Source organism: Mirounga angustirostris, unplaced genomic scaffold, assembly GCF_029215605.1.
Source record: "Mirounga angustirostris isolate CCGP_5_RB_7025 unplaced genomic scaffold, mMirAng1.0.hap1 SCAF_9, whole genome shotgun sequence".
NCBI classification, from domain to species: Eukaryota; Metazoa; Chordata; class Mammalia; order Carnivora; family Phocidae; genus Mirounga; species Mirounga angustirostris.
The window spans coordinates 135,875,811-135,896,072 of record NW_026991717.1 but is presented as its reverse complement, the minus strand read 5'-3'; the positions used below and the strand labels follow the sequence as shown (position 1 = coordinate 135,896,072).

The window sequence follows — 20,262 nt, the reverse complement described above, 5'->3', positions numbered from 1 at the left end:
TGACTCACTGTCATCCCTATGCTTCTAGGTCCTCATGGGGTCCCACCGGCACCTGATGAAAGCTTGGTGATGAGTTACCACTGTAGGGATGTAGGAGGGGGAAAGTATCAAACCCTATTGAATATCCTTACATTTCTGATTCAGTATATTTTAGAGCCTACATTTTTTTTTAAAGATTTTATTTATTTATTTGAGAGAGAGAATGAGAGAGAGAGAGCATGAAAGGGGGGAGGGGCAGAGGGAGAAGCAGACTGCCCGCTGAACAGGGAGCCTGATGCGGGACTCGATCCCGGGACTCCAGGATCATGACCTGAGCCAAAGGCAGTCGCTTAACCAACTGAGCCACCCAGGCGCCCTAGAGCCTACATTTTAATACATATTAGTAAGTTTACATACTGGGTATGTATAATCAAAATTCCTTTACTTAGAGGGATACACAATCATAGAAGCTTGGACACCACTGTTCTGTAGGACAGAAGCCCTAAAATAGGTTGAGTGGAAATAATGACCCTTCCCGTCCCCCTCAAGGCTTCTGGCTGCCTATTGCACTGTCCTCACAACACTCCGGGGTTCCAGAGTTGTAACAAATGAAAAAGCTCTGCAAAAAACTCTTCATCCATTTATTAAGCTCTATGGAAAAAGACACATGTTTACACATTTCATCCGTTTCTCATTGTGAAATGCGCCTTCTTTACAATGTAACAGCTCTTTGGGTCTGTCACGGGACAGATGTTCTTTATCACAGGGCCAGATGTTCTTTATCACAGTGTTGACACAACCCATAGGGCGGCTGCCCTGTCACAGACTGATTGCTCCTCAGACCACGAGACAACCCCTAAGTGACCATTAGGGTCCCAGAGCTGTGACTCGGCTCTGCTCAGAGAAGACCTTTAGACCATCACAGGCTGGCTGATGGATGAGCGCTACACATTTGCAAAGCACGCCTCTTTTTTATTCCACAATATGTGCACCTGTGTAACTTCATTCAAATACTAAACCGTTGCTACTTCTTATTCAACTCTTTTTCTCCAGCTACGAGTGTGTATGTTTACTGGGACGGAGGGGTGTGTGTGGTAGGGGAACAAAGCCTGGGAATCGTTTTTGATCCTTTTTGTTTTAAAATCTAGAGCTGGCTTGATGAGGGTTTATGGGCTGTTTGCCCTCCAAAATTTCCTGGTCCTTTTTGGGTTTCCATCTTCTCCAGAGAGAGCTTGCTAAGACGTATCCACTTATTTTATCGAGCGAATGAGCGCTGCCCAGGTGCCTCGTACCTTAGGAACTCCACTGCTGCTGAGCTGGCCCCTCCCTGCCCTGGTTCTCTGCCGCTTGATGTCAGACCCTGGGGGGTGCATTCTCCATACTCCCCATGGGGCTTGGCACGGGGCTGGCCCCAGGAGGCAGACTGTGAAACATGTGGGAAAAAAGAAATGAATCCTCCCTGGAGGAGCTGGGGCTTGGGGTTAGGGATGTCTCTTAAGGCTCCGGCCAAGGATGCTGGTCTAGCTTCCTGCGGCCTGACCCCTGAGACCTGCCCGGCCCCACGCATCGCCCCGCCCACCGCCGCCCCGCCCCGCCCCGAGAAGGCAGAGCCCCGCCCCTCTGCGGTGCCGACTGCTGGTCTCTTGGGCGAGGGCATTCTCCCTTCTCCCTTCTCCCTTCTCCCTTCTCCGTTCAGCAAAGTACCGGTTGTTCTGGTGCTTATCATGTGGGTCCCGCCCCAGGGCTTCCTCACCGTCACAGCTGCCCGGACCTAGCCAGCCCTCTTGACCCAGGGCTGCTGCCGGCACCCATGAGCCGCTCAGGCCTCTAGGGGAGCTTGGTCCCAGGACCAGTGCTTTGGGGTCAGTGACCTTCGTGCCAAATCATTGGTCTGCCGCTATTATAAACCACTGGTTGGTGCCCTTGGTTGCTGAGACAGGGACAATGGTAGGCAGGCCTGGACTGCTCCCGACTACTGCCCACCCCCAGCGAGGGTCTGAGCATGTGGATTCCCTGAGTAAGTTCAATCAGAAATCTCTTGGGCTCATCACAAATCAAACACTGAACGGGTGGCCTGCCCCCAAAATGCTCGTGTGTGTGTGTGTGTGTGTGTGTGTGTTGGGGTGGGGGTGGGAGGGACAGAGTATGGGAAGGAACGGTGGAAGGCAGTTAACATTATCGAGCACCTACTATGTGGCAGACACTGATGGGCGCTTTACATGGTCATTAGCGGCAAAGCTGTGGCATCACAATAAATTTACTTCTGTTCTGTGTGCATAATAAAGCCACACATTTATATAGCACCTTTCCTCCCTTCAGAGTACTTCTATGCCTTTGCCTCTTTCAATCTTCACAACACCCTGGTGTTACAGACGAGGAAACAGGCAGGGACCAAGCAATGTGCCACTAGTTAAGGGCCGGCCCGCGGCAGGCTCCTCACCCCTCACCTCTGCACCGCCCCCAGTGCCTTGCTTGACCATGTCTGGTCGCAGAACAGCCTTCTGGTAGTTGCCAATACCCAATCATCCCCGTTCCAGTTTGCAAGTTCCTTCAAGGCAGAGATTATACTCTTTTTCTTGCCTCTTGCCCGTGGTGCTCAATGCTGTGTAAACAGCAAGTGCCAGCTAAGTGCTCACCGAGTTCTTTTTTGGCACAGACCGTCTTTTCCATGGGCCCGGGAAGTGATGGAATCCTGGTCTCTGGGTTCTTACCAGGGATCCCTCAGAGTTAAACCTTCATTAATCTCAGGAATCATCCTCCAGAGTCCCAGCTGGGGAGATTTAAGAGACCTAAGACAAAACCCCAGCCAGGTCCCCCCATGCACTCAGCCGGGGCACCAGAGTTGGGGTGGCCATTCTCCCGGAGGTCTGAGCCGGCATGCTGCAGCAGGGCGGGACACCACGTGGGAGGGAAGCTCAGTCACTCCTGTCCCCAGGCCCCCTCCACTCCCGGGAGGATGCAGACTGGTCCAGGGGTGGCAGCAGATGAGAACAATAATACTGTCATGTGTATGGAGCCCTTGGCTGTGCGTGAGGTCACCCCATCCTCACGGCCTGGCTCACTGCAGCTTGGGCAGGGCAGCAGTGATGCTCCTGGGTTTACCCAGAGACGCCGACTTATTGCCCGAGGTCACACCCATAGCATGGCTTCCATTCCTTCCCGGGCACATCCTGAAGCGCCACTGTCCCTTCGGCCCGGCACACAGGAGCAGGGGTCCAGGGGGCGCCCCCTCACTGGCTCTTGCCCACCCACTCTGGCAGTCTGTGGATCTGGCGCTCCACGGAGATGGAGGTCCGGAGCGTGCCCATGGAGTTCTCCATCTTGCTGGACTCCAGCACGCAGCCCCCTTTCTGGCACAGTCTCTGGAACACCTCCCGGGACTTCTTGCGGAAGCGCTTGCCCACGATCACGTACATCAGCGGGTTGAGGCAGCTGTTACTGTAGCCCACGTAAGAGGCGATCTGCGTGAAGACGTCGACCATGTACTCGTCCCAGCAGCCGGACAGGATGTCAAGGCGCAGCAGCGTGTCCAGGATGGTGCTGATCTGGAAGGGCAGCCAGCAGATGACAAACAGCCCCAGCACGGCTAGGACCAGCACCATGGCCTTCCTCTCTGTCTGGATCTCCTTGAACTTCTGCATCTCATTGTTCCGCAGCACCTGCATGATCTGCACTGTGCAGAAGGTGATGATGGTCAAGGGCAACAGAAAGCCCACGACGTTCAGGAGGATGTTGGTGAACACTTCCCAGGTGCGGGACGGGTAGTTGATGATGCAGGCAGTGACGTTGTGGCCCTCCTCTCTGTACTCCCTCATGGTCCGGAAGGCCAGCATGGGCGAACTCAGGAGCAGTGTGCACCCCCAGATCACCAGGCTATAGAGCTTGGCCCAGCGCACCCCGCGCATCCGGCCCATGGACATGGTCTTCACCAGGGCCAGGTAGCGGTCGATGCTCACCAGCATCAGGAAGCAGATGCTGCTGTAGAGATTCATGTAGACCATGGTGTTCACCAAACGGCAGAGGACCTCCCCAAAAAGCCAGTTGAAGTTGTTGGCGATGGTGATGGCCCAGAAGGGCAGCCCGCAGGCCAGGATCAGGTCCGCCACGGCCAGGTTGCCCAGGTAGATCTCGGCCACCGTGCAGCTACTCTTGTGCAGGCAGAAGATGCTGAGGACGAAGGTGTTCTCCAGGGCTGCCAGCACGAACAGGACCCAGAGGAAGGGGGCCTGGGTGGTGTTGAGCCAGTTCCACCAGTCAGAGTAGACACAGGTGCTGGTCACGGTCCCGTTGAGGGTGGGCATAAGGACTTGCGAGGTGATGTTGAGCATTTCTGTGCTGAAAGAAAGTGGAAAAGAAGCTGTTACACCTCAAGTCACAAGAGGCAGGAGAAACAGCTGATGCAGAAGGAAGGGGGCGATCAGCAGGCAGCTTCCAGAAGCGAGGTCGGGAGTGGCACTCAGGCCCTTTCTGCCACACGCTGAGACTTGGGTCCGGGCACCCCAGACTCCCCGGGATCTTTGAGAGGTACCCCGTCTCCTTGGGCTAGGCCGAGAGCTCATGGTCTTTGCCTCGTGGTTCCCCTGGGGTGTTTCCTTGGCCAGCGTCCATCACCAGTACTGACAATCACAGTCTTGGACGCTGGACCTCCTCGAAGCTTCTGTGATAGGAGGATATGTGCACATTCCTCATTCCTTCCTTATCGCACGGGCCCCTCCCAAGGGAGCTGGTCATCTTTCAGCCTCTCATGGCCTGGTCTTGGTGAGTAGTTGATTAAAGGGGAAGAAAGATATCATGCCAGACAAGGAGATTCCAGCCTGGCTCCGAGACCACAGCCCATCTGCCCACACTCTGTCTCCTTCTGGCAGAAGGCAGCATTGTGCTTCCAGAATCCTCATCAGCAAAGTATTGATGATAATCAGAGGTTGCATGATGGAAAGGGGGGGCAGGGGCTTTGGAACCTGGTAGTCTTCCTGAGTTCAAATCCCAGCTCATTCATTAGCTGTGTGACCTTGGGTAAGTTAATGAACCTCTCTGAACCTCAATGACCTACCTTGTAAAATGGAAATAACAAAATCTACTTCTCAGGGTTGTGGTGGGAATCCAAGGCAGTGTGCAAAAAGCCCCAACCTCTGCACTTGGTTCAATAAACATGAATAATTTTCTATTTTTGTGGTTATTAAACTACCAACAACACTCTCCTTGCTCCTGTGTTAGTGAGGTTATAATTAACCCACTGATTCCTCTTTCACTCTTGGGTGAGACTCAGACCATGGGGCAGTTTATTTTCTAGAAGTGTCGCCGTTAAGGCTAATTCATCTCTACCTTCAGCAAAGAGGCATGGGGCTTGGACACATATGGGTTCCAATTCTAGCTGTGTGGTCTTGGGCAAATTGCTTGACCTCTCTGAGCTTCCATTCTGTTTCCTTTGGTGTAGAGTATTACTCTCTTCTTGACTTGCTTTGCATGGCTGTTGCAAGGTTCGAATCAAAGAGTGGGTATGAAGATACATTGAAAGCAGAAAGCACAACCCAGAGGGCAGGCCTGAGTGGACATTTTCCTAGTGCCCTGTGGGCTGGGGGAGGGAAGGTGGCGTTAGAGGGGCTCTTTCTGGGAGGGCGATTCCTTCCTGGGCAGGCTCGTAGGGGAGGAATTGAGCCACAGTTCATGGGAAAGGATCTGCTGTTCACCTCTGGGATTTCCTAGGAAAAACCCCCTCTACTTCCAGGAGTAGCTGGTTGGTTTTCAGTGGCCAGACTGGGCACCTGTGACTAACTTATTCATCAATGCATTTATCTTTTAGATGGGCCTTGAGCTTCTCCGTGCTGAGCTCCGTGTGGCTGTAGGGACCCAGAGGCGAGTACTGCGTGTCCCCCGCCCTGCCCAAGCTCCCAAGTGTGATGAATGCCATGGGCTGGAAGGAAGGGCATGGGGCACAGAATTGGGGGGTGGGGGGAGAAGGTTGGAGGTGACTCTGGAGCTGGGTCTCCAAGGATGAGGAACATGTCAATGGAGAGCAAGCAGGAACAGCGTCATACGGTGACAGATGGCAACTGCACTTGGGGTGAGCACAGCGTGATTTATAGAGAAGTTGCATCACTGTGTTTTACACCTGAAACCAAGGTAGCATTGTGTGTCAACTGTACTCAAATAAGAAAATTAAAAAATAAAACAAACACACATAGCAACAAAAACAAAGGAGAGGGGACAGACCAGGCAGAGGGAGCAGCCTGAGCGGAGTTGCAGAGTGGAGAAGCCTCTGGCATGTTCTGGAAGGCGGACTAGATGTTGGACAAGGAGGCGGGAAGTGGCAGGAGATGGGATGAATAAGGGAAAAAGGACAGTCATCACTGGCTGCTAAGAAACTGAGGCTTCATCCCTGAGGGATTCAAGGAGGGAGTGATGGAATAGAGAAAACATTCTAGAAAGATCCTTCTGGTGGAGTGGTGGTTTTAGCGTGTCCAAAAATTCTGTGCTACCCTTCCCTTCAAAAGGTAGGGTCTAGTTCCTCTCCTAGTGAATGTGGCCAGACTTAGTGATTTGCTTCCCACTCGTGGTGGCAGTGACAGTGTATGACTCGCGCGGCCAGTCCTAAAACGCATTGCAGGGGCTCCTGTGGGGGGCAGTCGGTTAAGCGTCTGACTCTTGGTTTCGGCTCAGGTCGTGATTCCAGGGTGCTGAGATTGAGCCCGGAGTCAGGCTCCAAGCTCAGCACTGAATCTGCTTGAGATTCTCTCTCCCTCTTCCTCTGCTCCTCTCCACCATGCCCCCGCCCCCACCGGCCCCCGAGCTCTCTCTCTCTAAAGTAAATAAATCTTAAAAAAACAAACAAACCCGCAATGCAGCTTCCTCCTTGGCCTCTTGGGTTGCTCTCTGTGGGGGAGGCTGGCGCCATGTTGTGAGGGCACTCAGGCAGCCACGTGGAGAGGAACCAACTTGCCACTTGGAAGCAGATCTTCTGGTCCCAGTTAAGCCTTTGGTTGATCCTGGCGCCCTAGCCTTTGAGTATTCCAGCCAAGGCCCCAGGCATCATGGAACAGAGACAAGCCGTCCCCATTGAGCCCTAAGTTCCTTTGGCCCCGTTTCTGTAGCTACAGAAAACCCACTTCCTCCATGCCCCAGGCTCAGGGTCTGGCTCTCTAGAGACTGAAGTATGGCACCAGCTGCTGCTTGTTCACTTCCCAGCAGTATGGTCCCTCACCAACGGGATGGCCCCGGGCCCCTAGTTTAGCTCTGAGAAGCCATGGGGTCGTCCGAGGGGGCCTGGGGATTGCGTAACTAGGGGTCACGTGCCCCGTGGCTGTCTGGTCGTCGGCATAGTAGGCTGCACCCCCCACAGGGCTGAGAGGCCGGGCTGGGCCCTTCTCCCTTTTGTCGGGCCGGCACTGCCCCCTGAGGACCGACCCTCCCTATCCTCTGCTTCCACTCGGGGTCAGATCTCCCCACATTCTCTCTTTAGAGTGACTTGGCCTTCCACCAGATGTCAGATGGGTGTTGGAGACTTCCAGTCTCTATGGTGACCTGGCACATCTCTGTCTGATTCCTTGGGTGTGGACGTCAGAATGTCACTCTCTTCATTTCCAAGTTCATTTGGGATAGCTCGCACGTGACCACTGGTACTGCGTCTTCCTCTGGCATCCCTATGCCCCGCCAAACCCCACAGAACACTCCACTCCCTCTGCTCCCACCAGGCCCATGGGGATTTGAACAGTGGCCTCACCAGCCCCTGAGAGTTTTCGTCTGTGGATTCGACCTCTCCTGTTGCTTCAACTGTTGTCCAGGAGGTGAGGGTCATGTTCTCCAGGTCTTCTCCAGGCTGTCTGGCCCTCTCCTGTGAGGAGTAAACCAAGGAACTCTTTTGACTTACCCGAAAGAGGCCGTGGTGGGCACAGGGTCGTTATGAAAAGACAGGAACATCGATCTTTTCCACGTGGAGAACATTTGGACTCAGAGTGGGATGTAAGTGAGGCTCCTGGGCTGACTGGGGGAGAAAAGACAGTTAGATGGTGGCTGGGGACCATAAAACCCACGTACTCTCCACCAGGGAAGGGAACTGGAGTCCTTAACAAATGTTTATTAAGCAGCTATGGCATACGGGGTGCTAGGGACCTAAGGGTACAATGTCCTGTCCTCCAGGAGCGTATGGTCCAAAGGATTAGCTACATGCTACTGAATTAGTCACTAATTAATTGAAAACTGGCATAAATGCTATGAAATGAAGATCCCATGACAGGATGTAACACGGAGTCCTAAACCAGTCTGGTGTGGGGGATGAATGGATATTTATTTTGAGACCTGAGGGTACGTAGGAGGAAACTGGATAAAAGGATGATGGTGGAGAGGAGGATGTTTGGGTGGAAAGAGCAGCAGGAGCAAAGGCCCTGAGGCAGGGAGAAGCTTGCTGTGGATATGTGTTAGGCCCTGGTGGCTGCTGGGGGAAGGAGGGGACAGGACTGTGGCAGGGGCAGCGTGGAGGCAGGGAGACTGATTAGCTGGTTCTGCCCGTTCATCTGGGAGCAGGATGGTGGAGGCTGGAGAGGATGAATCCCAGGGGTGTTTAGAGAGGAAAGCTGACATGCCTGGTGTAAGATGCTTCTGAAACTCACAGGTGGGAGTGTAAGTAGCTGTTGGGCCCTGAGTGGGTCCGGAGCTCAGGGGAGAGGCCTGGGCTGGAGGGTCCCCAGGGCTTCGAGCCTAAGGAGAAAGGCCGCTGGGGACGAGCAGTTCCAACCCATTTTGGTGGTTCCTGCTCTAGTGTGTTCTCAAGTTCTGAGAGATGTGAGCCTTTCTGCCCAGCGGCGCTCTGCTGACAAAGCCTCTCTCCATCCCTCTTCCCTTTCCTCTGTGTGGCTGATCCCTGCGCAGCCCAGCTTGGAACCGCCTGCGGTCCACGCATGCGGATGTTTTCCAGTAAATACGGTACCGCCCTGTAAATGTTAATTTCTCTTCCTGATACTGTTCTCCCTTTATTGTAAGAGGATACTATATAATACATATAACATACAACCTCTGTGTTAACCGGCTGTTCATGTTATCAGGAAGGCTTCGGGTCCACGGTAAGCTATCAGCAGTTAAGTTTGGGGGAAGTAAAAAATTAGATGCAGATTTATGACGGGGAGGGGTGTCGGCACCCCTAACCCCCGCTTTCTTCAAGGATCCACTGTACTCCCATCCGGGGAGGGAGGCATCAGCTGTGGGCTTGCCTTGCAGAGGAGGTGGGGTGCAGAGACTCCTCCAAGTGCCATTGCCGACCAGACCTGGGGGTGAGGGCTTAGACCCCCGCCTTCTTGTCCAGACCTTGAGCTCGCTCCCCCATCTCATGGGACTTCTTGCTCCTGTCCCCCCCTCTTGCTTCTGTCCGGGAAGGGAGTGAATAGCTGGGTGCCTGGGTGCACGTGCGTGTAGATGCGTGTAGCCGTGGGTCTGCCCAGCCCCAGGTTCCAGCCTGTGCAAAGAGCAGGCACACAGGCTTCTAGAAGCCCGCTCTCCGAGTTTAGTTGTGGGGAGTGGAGGTAAGGCAGCGGACAATTCAGGAAATACGAGAGCACATTAGAAAAAGAAGAGACTGAGCTGGTAAGCAGGAAATGAGGCAGAAGATAGTTAACATCTGGAAAAGGTTTAGCAGAACCCCTAAGCTGAGCTGAGGTCAGGATTTGGAACTTGGAGCAACAGGGAGCAAAGTGCTGCTGATCCTTCAAGGAGTGGGATCTGGGGAAGGGAAGAAAGTCCTCGTAGATTGCCTTTTTGGGTGGCCCTCCCTGGCCCCTAAGAAGAAAATTCAACTGGAGGTCAGAGGTCATGTATTCGAATCATTCATTCCTCCGTGCTGCTTGCTGAGAAAGAGCAAGGTGACCTTCCTCTGCCCCGTGGGGTTCCCTCTCCTGCTGAGGGACCTCAGCCTGCCCGCAGGCTTCTCTTTTCCACAGGGACAGTGACAGGTGCACAGGTGACCCAGGGCCTCCCACTCCGTCACCCTGGGGAGTGCCCAGCGTTTCCTCACTGCCCTCCCTTCTGTCTGCCTGCTGGGGTGTTCCTGGATCTGGCTGGCAGATCCTAATTGCTGGCTAATGGCTGGAAATATTGATCTTTTTCTTTTTTCTTTTTTTTTTAAAGATTTTATTTATTTATTTATTTGAGAGAGAATGAGAGAGAGAGCACACGAGAGGGGGGAGGGTCAGAGGGAGAAGCAGACTCCCTGCCGAGTAGGGAGCCCGATGCGGGACTCGATTCTGGGACTCCAGGATCATGACCTGAGCCGAAGGCAGTCCCTTAACCAACTGAGCCACCCAGGTGCCCGATCTCTTTTTCAAAACAAAGCCGGCCTGTGGATCCAGGGAAACCGTGAGACTGTAGTTCTAGTTTCTACGTGAGTGTGGGTGTTCTCCTTTGGCCTTGTGTGTGTGTGTCTGGTGTGTGTGTGGTGTGTTTGTGTGGCCATCTATCCCATTATATTCAGTATCCCCAGAGGGAAGAGCCCTGCCTCCTTCATCTTCCCACTTTCTGCTGTGCCTGCACTGATTTGCGTGTCCCAATCTCTTGAAAAAACACTCGCTCCTTGAATAAGTGGAATCTCTCAGACCACCCAGCAATTTGGAGTCAAGGCCAGGGCCAGAAAGAACCGAGGGCTCTGGAGTCACATCGTAGAGCGCTCTCCTGGACACCTCCCCAGAACAGATGCTTTTCTCTAAACTCTGATTACCATGAGTCCCAGTAAGAGTGCTGTTTATAGCCGGTCACCAGGGAATAGTCTGGGCCATAGTAAACACTGGCGGAGAGGGGAGGAGTTGGGCCTCTGCGCCTTATTGGCCTCAGCAGCCGGGGAGAAGCGTGTGCGGCCTGGGCACACAGTTTCCAAGGGACCCTTTTCTCCCCTGCCCTGAAAAAAGGTCAAAGCCATCTCTGGGGAAGGATGGGGTTCTGGGAAGTCAACCTCCATCCTAGGAACTCCTAGGAAGCAGAATCAGAAGACCCAATTCCATCACGTGCGCTCTTCCGACATTTGCACACTCTACGGCCTGGAATGTTTTGGAAACATTTACAGAAAAGGCAAGAGGAGCCGAGGCCCCAGTGCGTTCTGCAGCAGAGGGAAGGGCTCACTTGCCTGACTCGGCACTCTGCTCGCCCTCGGATGCCCGGGGCCTCATTCAGTCTTTATCTTGTGCTTATTACGGCAGGTTATTCTGTTCAGCATGTTTGGCTTCTTTTCCCCACATTGGGTTTTGAAGTTTTCATGATTGGGCAACTTCATCCGACATCCTAACACCAATCCCACCTGCCCTTTGTGTTTTATAAGATAATATAACCACAGTAAACAGCATTTAAACATGTTCAAGTCTCCCAGAGTTCTAGCCCTATGCATAGCCACATGCAACCATCCTTTTGTCTCCTGTGGTTTTACGTGGAATCCAAGGGAATTTTTTCCATGTTGTTCTGTGGTTGTCACAAAGACACCTTTCAGAAAAGCATTGCATTTGTTTATTGTTATTTATGAAACCATTCCTTTATTCCAAACCGTTTTCATGTAATATATTTTCCTAGTGCCTGTGCAACAGAATAAAGGAAAACTTCATTTAAAATGGGGTTGGTTTGGGGGCGCCTGGATGGCTCAGTCAGTTAAGCACCTGACTCTGGATTTTGGCTCAGGTCGTGATCTCAGGGTCGTGAGATTGAGCCCCGTGTTGAGCTCCACGCTCAGAGGGGAGCCTGCTTGAGATTCTCTCTCTCCTTTTCCCTCTGCCCCTCCCTCTGCTCTAAAAAAAATAAAAAAATAAAATGGGATCACTTTACCCAAAGGATGCAGAAAGACAGATTCAAAGGGACACATACACCTTGATGTTTATAGCGGAATTATCAAAATAATCAAACTAGGGGCGCCTGGGTGGCTCAGTCGTTAAGCGTCTGCCTTCGGCTCAGGTCATGATCTCAGGGTCCCGGGATCGAGCCCCGCATCGGGCTCCCTGCTCTGTGGGAAGCCTGCTTCTCCCTCTCCCACTCCCCCTGCTTGTGTTCCCTCTCTCGCTGTGTCTCTCTCTGTCAAATAAATCTTAAAAAAAAAAAAAAAATCAAACTATGGAAAGAGCCCAAATGTCCATTGACTGATGAATGGGTAAAGATGTGGTATAAATACACACACACACACACACACACACACTGGAATATTACTCAGCCATCAGAAAGAATGAAATCTTGCCATTTGCAATGACCTGGATGGAACTAGAGGGTATTATGCTAAATGAAACAAGTCAGTCATAGACAAATACCCTGTGATTTCACACATATGTGGAATTTAGGAAATAAAACAGATGAACATATTGGAAGGAAAAAAAAGAGAGATTGGGAAGCAAACCATAAGAGACTCTCAACAATAGAGAACAAACTGAGGGTTGCTAAAGAGGAAGTGGGTCAGGGGATGGGCTAGATGGGTGATGGGTATCAAGGAGGGCGCTTGTTAGGATTAGCCCTGGGTATTAGATGTTAAGTGATGAATCACTAAATTCTATACCTGAAACCAATTTTACCATATATGTTAGCTAACTAGAATTGAAATAAAAACTTGAAAAGACAAATAAATAAGATAATAAATATTTTCCCAGATAAAATAAAAAATAAAAACGCAAAATGGGGTCAGGAGGCCAGCAGGGTTAGGGAGTTCTCACACCACACCACTCCTCCCAGCCCTTTGCAGACCCAGCAGACAGCATGCACTCTGGGCAGAAAGAAGTTTGCGCCTTAGGACTCCGGCAGAAAGAACGAAGATTGTTTTCTTGCCCAGCAACAGCCCAGCCAATGAGAGACAGTCACAGCTCAGCCAATGAGAAGCCACTATGCTTGGACCCCTCCAAGTTTACTCCAATAGGCTTTTTGTTTATATCAGCCGTCGGAAGTTGGCCCTTCCCGCTGTGAAAGGGCGTTTCTCCTCTTTGTTCTCTTCGCTTGACCAGGGTTTTGCAGTAGCTCGTGTGTCCCAAACTGCAATTCTCTGCTGTTCTCAAGTGAACCATTTTGCTGGTTAAGCCGCTGACAGTCTTATTTTTAAGGTCAGCGTGCCCCAGCCACGTTGCCTCTCCCCTGTCCCCCCCGCCCCCCAGGACATTTCCTGTGCTCCCACCTCTTTCTCTGCCTTTGTTCCCCCGTCTGGGTGTGGGGGTGGCTGCAGCCGGCTGGGGAACCGGCACAGGCCTGGGAAGTCGGCAGTCCCTGGGCCTTTGGCTTGGGGCTTGAGCAGCAAGCTTGGGGGGTGGGTTACAGAGGGGCAGCCACAGGGCGTGTGTGTGTGTGTGTGTGTGTGTGCGCGCGAGTGCACACATGAGAATGTGGAAGAGCATGGATGGGACCCTGGAGATGTCCCCAAGGGGTTGGAATGACCAGGGACCCGGGTTTCGTGACTGAGATCCAACCAGGTCAGAATCCCAGCTTCAACACCTATTAGCTGTGTATCATCTCGGACAAGCAGCTGAACCCCTCCAGGCCTCAGCTTTTTCATCCATCGAATGGGGATTTTAATAGCACCGACTTTGTAGGGTTGCTGGGAGTGTAAGGAGGTTAATGATTGCAAAGTGCTTAGACCAACTCGACACATATTCAATGCTCCGTAAATGTCAGCGTTCCCTTCCTCTCTGCCCCGTATCAGGTTAACGCAACACAATTTTATTGGAGGAAAGAATGTTCCTTAAAAAGAAAGCGTTCAACCTACTCCCACCCTCTTTTACAGAAGGGAAGACTGAGGCCCAGAGAGGTGATGAGATGTCTGAAGTCACACAGCAAGTAAGTGCTGGCCTGCGACCTGAGCGGAGGCCTTGCCTGTCTCCTGCTGGAGTGGCTTTTAGGGGTTTGGTGCAGACCAGAGGCGATTGGGGGTCTGGAGGCACTCACAGGACTGGGGCTGTTGGGGACAGAGCCTGAGGACCTGTCTTAATTGAAGCATGGGATTCTTGGACCAAGCCTATTCCTTCTTCCATCTTCCTTCCGCCCCTGAAACACTTTCTAGGTTAACCTGACAGGATCCTGGAATATTAGAGTGGGAAGGGCTTTTGAGCATTTCATCAGACCCCCTCACATTACAGAAGTGGACACAGAGGCCCAGATATGGTGAGCATTTTCCCAGGACACACAGCCAGCTAGTGGCAGTTCTCAACCCTGAAGCCAGTCCTGGAATCCTGGTACCCAGACCCCCTGTTCTTTCTTTCTTCTTCTTCTTTTTTTTTAATCACCCCACAGCTGTCCCCATCCCATGTAGAAGAAAGAGCTGGGTGCTAATATTGTCTGATTGTGAACATGTTTAAAAACCCCAGCCTCACACCCCTAGCCCCACAGCTGTCCCCATCCCACGTAGAAGAAAGAGCTGGGTGCTAATATTGTCTGATTGTGAACATGTTTAAAAACCCCAACCTCACACCCCTAGCCCCACAGCTGTCCCCATCCCACGTAGAAGAAAGAGCTGGGTGCTAATATTGTCTGATTGTGAACATGTTTAAAAACCCCAACCTCACACCCCTAGCCCGTGCAATGGTGTGGCAGGCACACCCCAGACCTGAGAGTCCTTTCCACTCTCCTGTATGTTCCAGGGTTGATGTCATGTGCACGTAAATAATTTATAAAGGGAGGAGATAGAAATCCTTGCAAGAGAGCCTTGCAAGAAAGGAAGGCTGTGGGTCCAGAGGGAGTGTGTTTTCCAGAAAAGCAATTCCTCAGGAAAGGCTCAGGTTTGGGTGTGCCGAAGAATGCTCATTTCTTCTGCAGACTCTCTAGCTCCCAGAGGGTCCTGGTGGCCCAGGGGTGGCAGTGGGTCTGCTGGGGCGGGAGGAGAGGGCAGCTGACTGGGGGCCTTAGCCACATTGGCCACTGGCCTGGCTCTTCTGCCCTAAGCAGGTGTGTACCGTGACTTGTCTTCCCACGCAGCTGGTTTACAACATGAGGAGGAGGCTAAACTGTACTTTCAGGGATAGACAGAGACTTGGAGCCAGCTGCAGAGAAAAAACAACCCGTCGTGGCACGAAGTGGTCCGGGCCCTGCTGCAGGTGCGTGCGAGAGGCACAGTGGAGAACCCCCAATTCGGAGCAGGTGGACTTTTGTGCTTTCCTGCTCGCTGTGACGTCTGAGATCTTGGCTCTGAAAGGACCCTGTTCTCTTGAGCCTTCACTTCCTGCTCATTTGTTCATTCAGCACCCTTCTATTCCCCATGTGCTTGTCATGTTCAGCGTGAGATACAGGGGGGAAGAGCACAGACACACTGAGCAGGACAAAAAGAACTTGGACAGCAAGCCACATCCTAGTGCCATCCTTCAAGGACCATCTCCTGTCTCTGTCGCTGAGCGCCAGAGGTGACCTTGGATCAGTGCCTTGTCATCTCTGGGACCTCATTTCCACGATTACAATAAAGCAGATGTAATAGATCGTTCTGGAGACCACTGCACAACCATGTCCCTGAAGAGGAAATGGGCTGCCGTGGGGAAACATGCAAGCAGGGGTAGGGGGACCAGCACAGTGCTGTTTCAGGGGCTCATCTTCTCACTTGCTGGCATCCAAAGGCATTTATGGAGAAGGATGGAATGAGTCAGTCTTAGCAAGCTCCCCTTCACCAGGAAGCATGTCTCCCTGCCTGCCTGTATCTGAGGAGCCCGGGGCCTGGCCCCGCCTGCCAGGCCTGCCCAAGACAAAGCCACAGTCAAGTCCGAGCCTGGCCCCTGCACTGGGACTGTGGCCCTCTGCCCAGTTCTGCTTCGGGAGGTGGAGCCCTTTGGAACCCAGGGAGTCAACCTTCAGAATGAATCGCAGAGCTCCAGGTTTGGCCTTGTGTTACACCTTTTCTAGAAAGGAGTGGAAGGGGAGCGTGTTTCTTTGTGTTGAACTGCAAAGGAATGGCCCTTGAGTCTCCCGAGACCGGAGAAGCAGAGAGGATGGGAAAAGTTGGCCGTGAGTCCCCGACACAGGTATTGACATCATGGACGTGGGTAAACCAGGGATGTGTCTTGGTTTTGTCTGGCTGATGACCTGCGCCAGGAGACCTAGCCCCTTGGGTAAATGGGGATAACCTCCCAAAGAAAGGGTATTGTGAAGACTGGTGATGATGTGTAAAGCACCTGCAAAATAAATGTATTTTCTTTGCACATTTCAACTCCCAGTACAGATCATCCTCTGCAGGGTAGGGACTATTGTTACTTGCCTATTTCACAGAGGAGCAAACTGAGGCCCAGCTAGCAAGGTGGAGCCACCAGGATTGGAGCCCAGGCAGAGCCCCAGGTTTGTCTTTTTGTTTTTGTTTTTTAGCTTATTGTTATGGAAAGCTTTGAAAATATACACAAGCCGACAGGTTACCATCATGAAACTCTATGTACCTATCACCCAGCTTCCATGAGCACCAACTCACAGTCAATCTTGTTTCTTCCACACCAAAACCCACCCCACCTCTCCTGTAAGATTTAAAGCAGATCTCACACACTGACCCTTTATTCCATAAATATTTCAGGGTGCGTCTCTAACAGATAGGGACTATTTTCAAGAAGCGTCACTGCGTACCCATTATCGCATCTACAAGAAATCAACAATAATTTACTAGCATCAACTCTCTAGGCGCTGTTCCAATTTCTGATGGTCTCATGATGTCATATTTTTTTCAAGTTATTTTTTCTTCATTTTTTTTTAAGTAGGCTCCCCACTCAACTCAGGGCTTAAACTCACCACCCTGAGATCAAGAGTCACATTCTCTACCTATTGAGCCAGCCAGGCGCCCTACAGTTTTTTTCTTGAATCAGAACCCAAGTTACTTTACATATTGCATTGATTCATATGTCTCTTTTGTTTCTTTTAATTTATAGGTTTTCCTGACATTTCTCACTCTTTCTCTTCCTTTCAGTTCACTTGTTCATGAATCCTGGGTGTTGGTTCTTTGGTTTCCCACAGCCTAGAGAAGTGTTGTCCAATAGAGATCTCATTTTAATGAAGTAATTTTAAATTTTCTAGTAGCCACATTTGAAAAACAACAACGACAAAAAAAGTGGAAAAAGAAGCAGGCTAAAGTAATATATTTTTAAGTCTGTATATTTAAAATATCATTTCGGTATGTAATGAATAAGCTCTTCTTTGTTTATCACTCACTCCCTCAGTTTAGGAGTGCCAACTGTATGCCAGGACATAGGCTAGCCTCAGTTGGTAGGGCTTACTGTGATCGCTAAGCAGTGCTCTGAGTGCTTTCCATGAATCAATTTAGGAAATCCACAATCACCTCAGATGGAGGTACTACTACTGTCCCCATTTCACAGATGAGAAAAGAGAGGCCAGACTCACACAATGAGTGCCCCGGGGAGCTGGGATTTGAGCCCTGGTCTTTCTTTATAGTGTCACTGTAACGGTAAACTAGAGCCAGCCCATGCCCTCAGGAATCTCCCACGTGGTTGGCGTATGCCTAAGGGTGCAGAGCACGGGAGGCTTCCTGGAGGACGTGATCGCACCAGGTGACCCCAACCATAGAGCTTTCACATGTAGGTCTCATCTTCATGGCTTTTGCACTCGGATGCCTGAACAGCCGAAGCATGGTGTTGTTGGGGTGTGACTGGCACCATCACTCTGGAGAGCTTGGGGGCTTCCCTTAGTTGGGAGGCAGAGAGTCAGGGGGCTGAGGCAGCCAGGCAGGAGAGCTGGTGGCATCGGAGGTGGAGGAGGAGATGCGGGGGGAGATGGAGGAAGGGGGAGAGGCGGGAGGAGGGGATGGACCGACAGGAGATGCCCGACAGGATGGACTCCGGAGGGGGTGAGGTGTGGGTCAGTGGCTTTGAAGGGGCTTGTAGAGGGAGGCTGGGAGCCATTGGGGGGGTGGGGGGTGGGAGGGGGCAGTCCCCTGTGGTGCCTCCACCTGCAGGATCTAGGTGATCCCTTATCTCCTCAGAAGGCAGGCATGAACAAAACCTTAATGGTTTCTTTTGTTCCTGCCTCTGCATCTCCTGATGCAAAGTTCTGTCAGCTTCCTGCCATGTCTGGCTTCTGTAGCCAATTTATAGCCCCAGAAAATCCAGGTTCTGTCTGTCCTGGTCAGGAAAGCTTGTGCCTGAGAAAATCCCCCCGCACTCATCCTGAGCTGCCCCAGGGACCGATTCACAGGACCCCTGGCCAGCCCCTGGTGTGGGGTGGGCTCCCAGTGAGCACTTGCTCAGGAAATACTCCTGCCGTTCCCTCGGACTTGCCCAGGACGGCTTGCAGGAGGAAGGGTGGCTCCCGATGTCCTGTCCTTAGTCCTTGGGACACCCGTCCCGATGAGGGTGGTGGGCTTGTTCAGCCAACCGTGCAGGGCCAGAAGCAGGGGTGCGGTGTGCCAGTGATGTTAATAGCTGGCTCTTGGTGGTGGTGGTGGGGGGTGCAGATTTTCGTGGTGAAAATATCCCTATCAGGGCTGATTTCAAGCCCGATGTGATGTGTCAATGAGCTCGCAGGGTTCCCAGTTTAATCACTGGCTCTGGGCACGCCTTGGTTAGAGGTCTGCCCCTCTGCCTCCCTGCCCACTTTCCAGTCTACGAGGAGCCCTTCCAACTGCTGTTCATACTTCGGATCCAGCTTCGTGTCACCTCCTCCAGGAGGCCTGCAGAGACCTAGCTGAGCTGTCCCTGCAGAGAGGCCCCCAGCCCCTGTGTGCCTGTTATGTCTGAGCACACTCTGTGCACACAGCAACCTTAACGGTCTCTCTCCCTGCCAGGTCGGTGGCGGGGGGTGGGGGGGCGGGGCGCTGGAAGCGCAGGAGATGGTTCTGTCTTCCCCTCCCCTGGACCCCCACCTCCGCGCACTGGCTCTGGTCCGCAGCAGACGCTTGGGAGAGATATTTGTCGGAAGGACGGATAAGGATGAGGAAGGTGACGTTGACAGCAAACGCGTGTACCATCTGCCGGGCGCCCGCTCGGCTCTGAGCACGTAACACATAGTAACTCATTTAACCCTCACAACAATGCTAGGTCGGCACTGATCGCCCCATTTTACAGATGAAGAAACTGAGCCTCAGCAGTTTGGTGGCAGAGCCAGGCCTGGGACGCTGTGTGAAGTGCTCCTGTGTCCTTGGGCTCCCCTCAGTCCTGTAAGAAGGAGGGGGGCTCATAGTATTGTCCTCATTTTAATAAACAACAAAACAGGCTCAGATCACACACGCACACACACGCTTTCCTTTGTCTTTTCAGCCATCTCGACTGCCATATGGTCAGTCCCTTGGGCACAGGACAGGGTCCTTACTTCTCTGAATGTCTGGTCCTGGCAGTGTAGGGTGACTGATTGAATCTTTGCCGAATTGCATTGCTTTTTGCAGTAGTGAGTTTCCTGTCACTGGAAGTGTTCAAGTTAAGTCTGGGCAGTGTTTTTGGTGTATTTGGACCAAGATTCCTTAAATTCTACAGAATGATGCCCTACAACTACCTATAGCTGCCTAATCCAATGCGACGGCCCTGTTGTTCCTTGGCCTTTCCAGTTTGAGACCATATATGAAATTCGTATGATGTGAAGGTCCTAGAGCTGTCAACGCTATGTCAGGTGATTCACAGACCTGATCTCCCTTAATTCTCCAAGCAACACTGTGAGAGGCTTACATTGGGTGTGACGCCATCTGATTTCTGGGTGAAAATGAACTTCAGAGAAGTCACTAACCCCCAGAAGACCACCCAGCTATGAAGTGCAGAGTAAGTCTAAGTGTCTTAGACCAATGTCTGCATTTATTTTAACCCACCGGGCTGCCTTTTTCTTGCGGCTGGGGTGGGGTGGGGTAGGATGGAGAAAGGGGGCCAAACATCAGAGCACTGCTATCTCTTTGTGCAACCCTGCTCAGGACCCGTGGTCTGCAGCTCAGCTGCCTCGAGGGGTCTTGCAACCTTGCCCAGGGCTCTGAGACCTTTGCAGACCTGGCTGGGTTGGGGTGGGGTGGGGGATTGTGCAGGACCCCAGGGTTCATCATTTCTGGTGCTAAAGCAGGTGGAAAATTCCCACTTCCTGAGTCGGGATCGAGGAGAATTTCTGACGTGCACGAGCTTGTCTCGTCCCTTGTGTTTTCCAGTTTGGGGACTAGAACCAAAAGCCCCTGAAATTCCCCACCTGGCCCATTGTGCATCTATGCTAGGCAGAGGCCGTTTCCAAACTGCTCACCCTCCCCCCCACACTGCTCTGAAGCCTGCCGCAGGAGAAACGGGGGCCATGGTCCTGTGTCCCTGCTTACTGCCCGGTCCCTTAGCCCCTTTGAGCCTCAGTTTCCTTACTGGGGAAATGGGATTGGTTTTTAATAGGTTCTCAGTAAGGATTGCTATTAGTAAGAGTTTGCATCTGATG

The 20,262-nt window shown here is 52.1% G+C and overlaps 1 protein-coding gene across 4 annotated transcripts in view; it reads right to left on the bottom strand.

The window, feature by feature from the left end:
• Positions 1-599: 599 nt before the first annotated feature.
• BDKRB2 (bradykinin receptor B2) overlaps positions 600-20,262 on the bottom strand; it is a 29,703-nt gene continuing 10,040 nt past the window's right edge. For 2 of the 4 annotated variants that reach the window (XM_064571537.1, XM_045901478.3), the window contains exons 2-3: positions 7,844-7,957; positions 600-4,314 (exon numbers count right to left, since the gene is read on the bottom strand). In XM_064571537.1, coding sequence (XP_064427607.1) covers positions 3,210-4,314; positions 7,844-7,917 — 1,179 coding nt within the window. In that variant the 5' untranslated portion in view covers positions 7,918-7,957 and the 3' untranslated portion in view covers positions 600-3,209. Of the gene's footprint in view, positions 4,315-6,810; positions 6,976-7,696; positions 7,808-7,843; positions 7,958-20,262 lie in introns of all 4 variants that reach the window. The other 2 variants (XM_064571538.1, XM_045901479.3) reach the window with 2 other exon arrangements.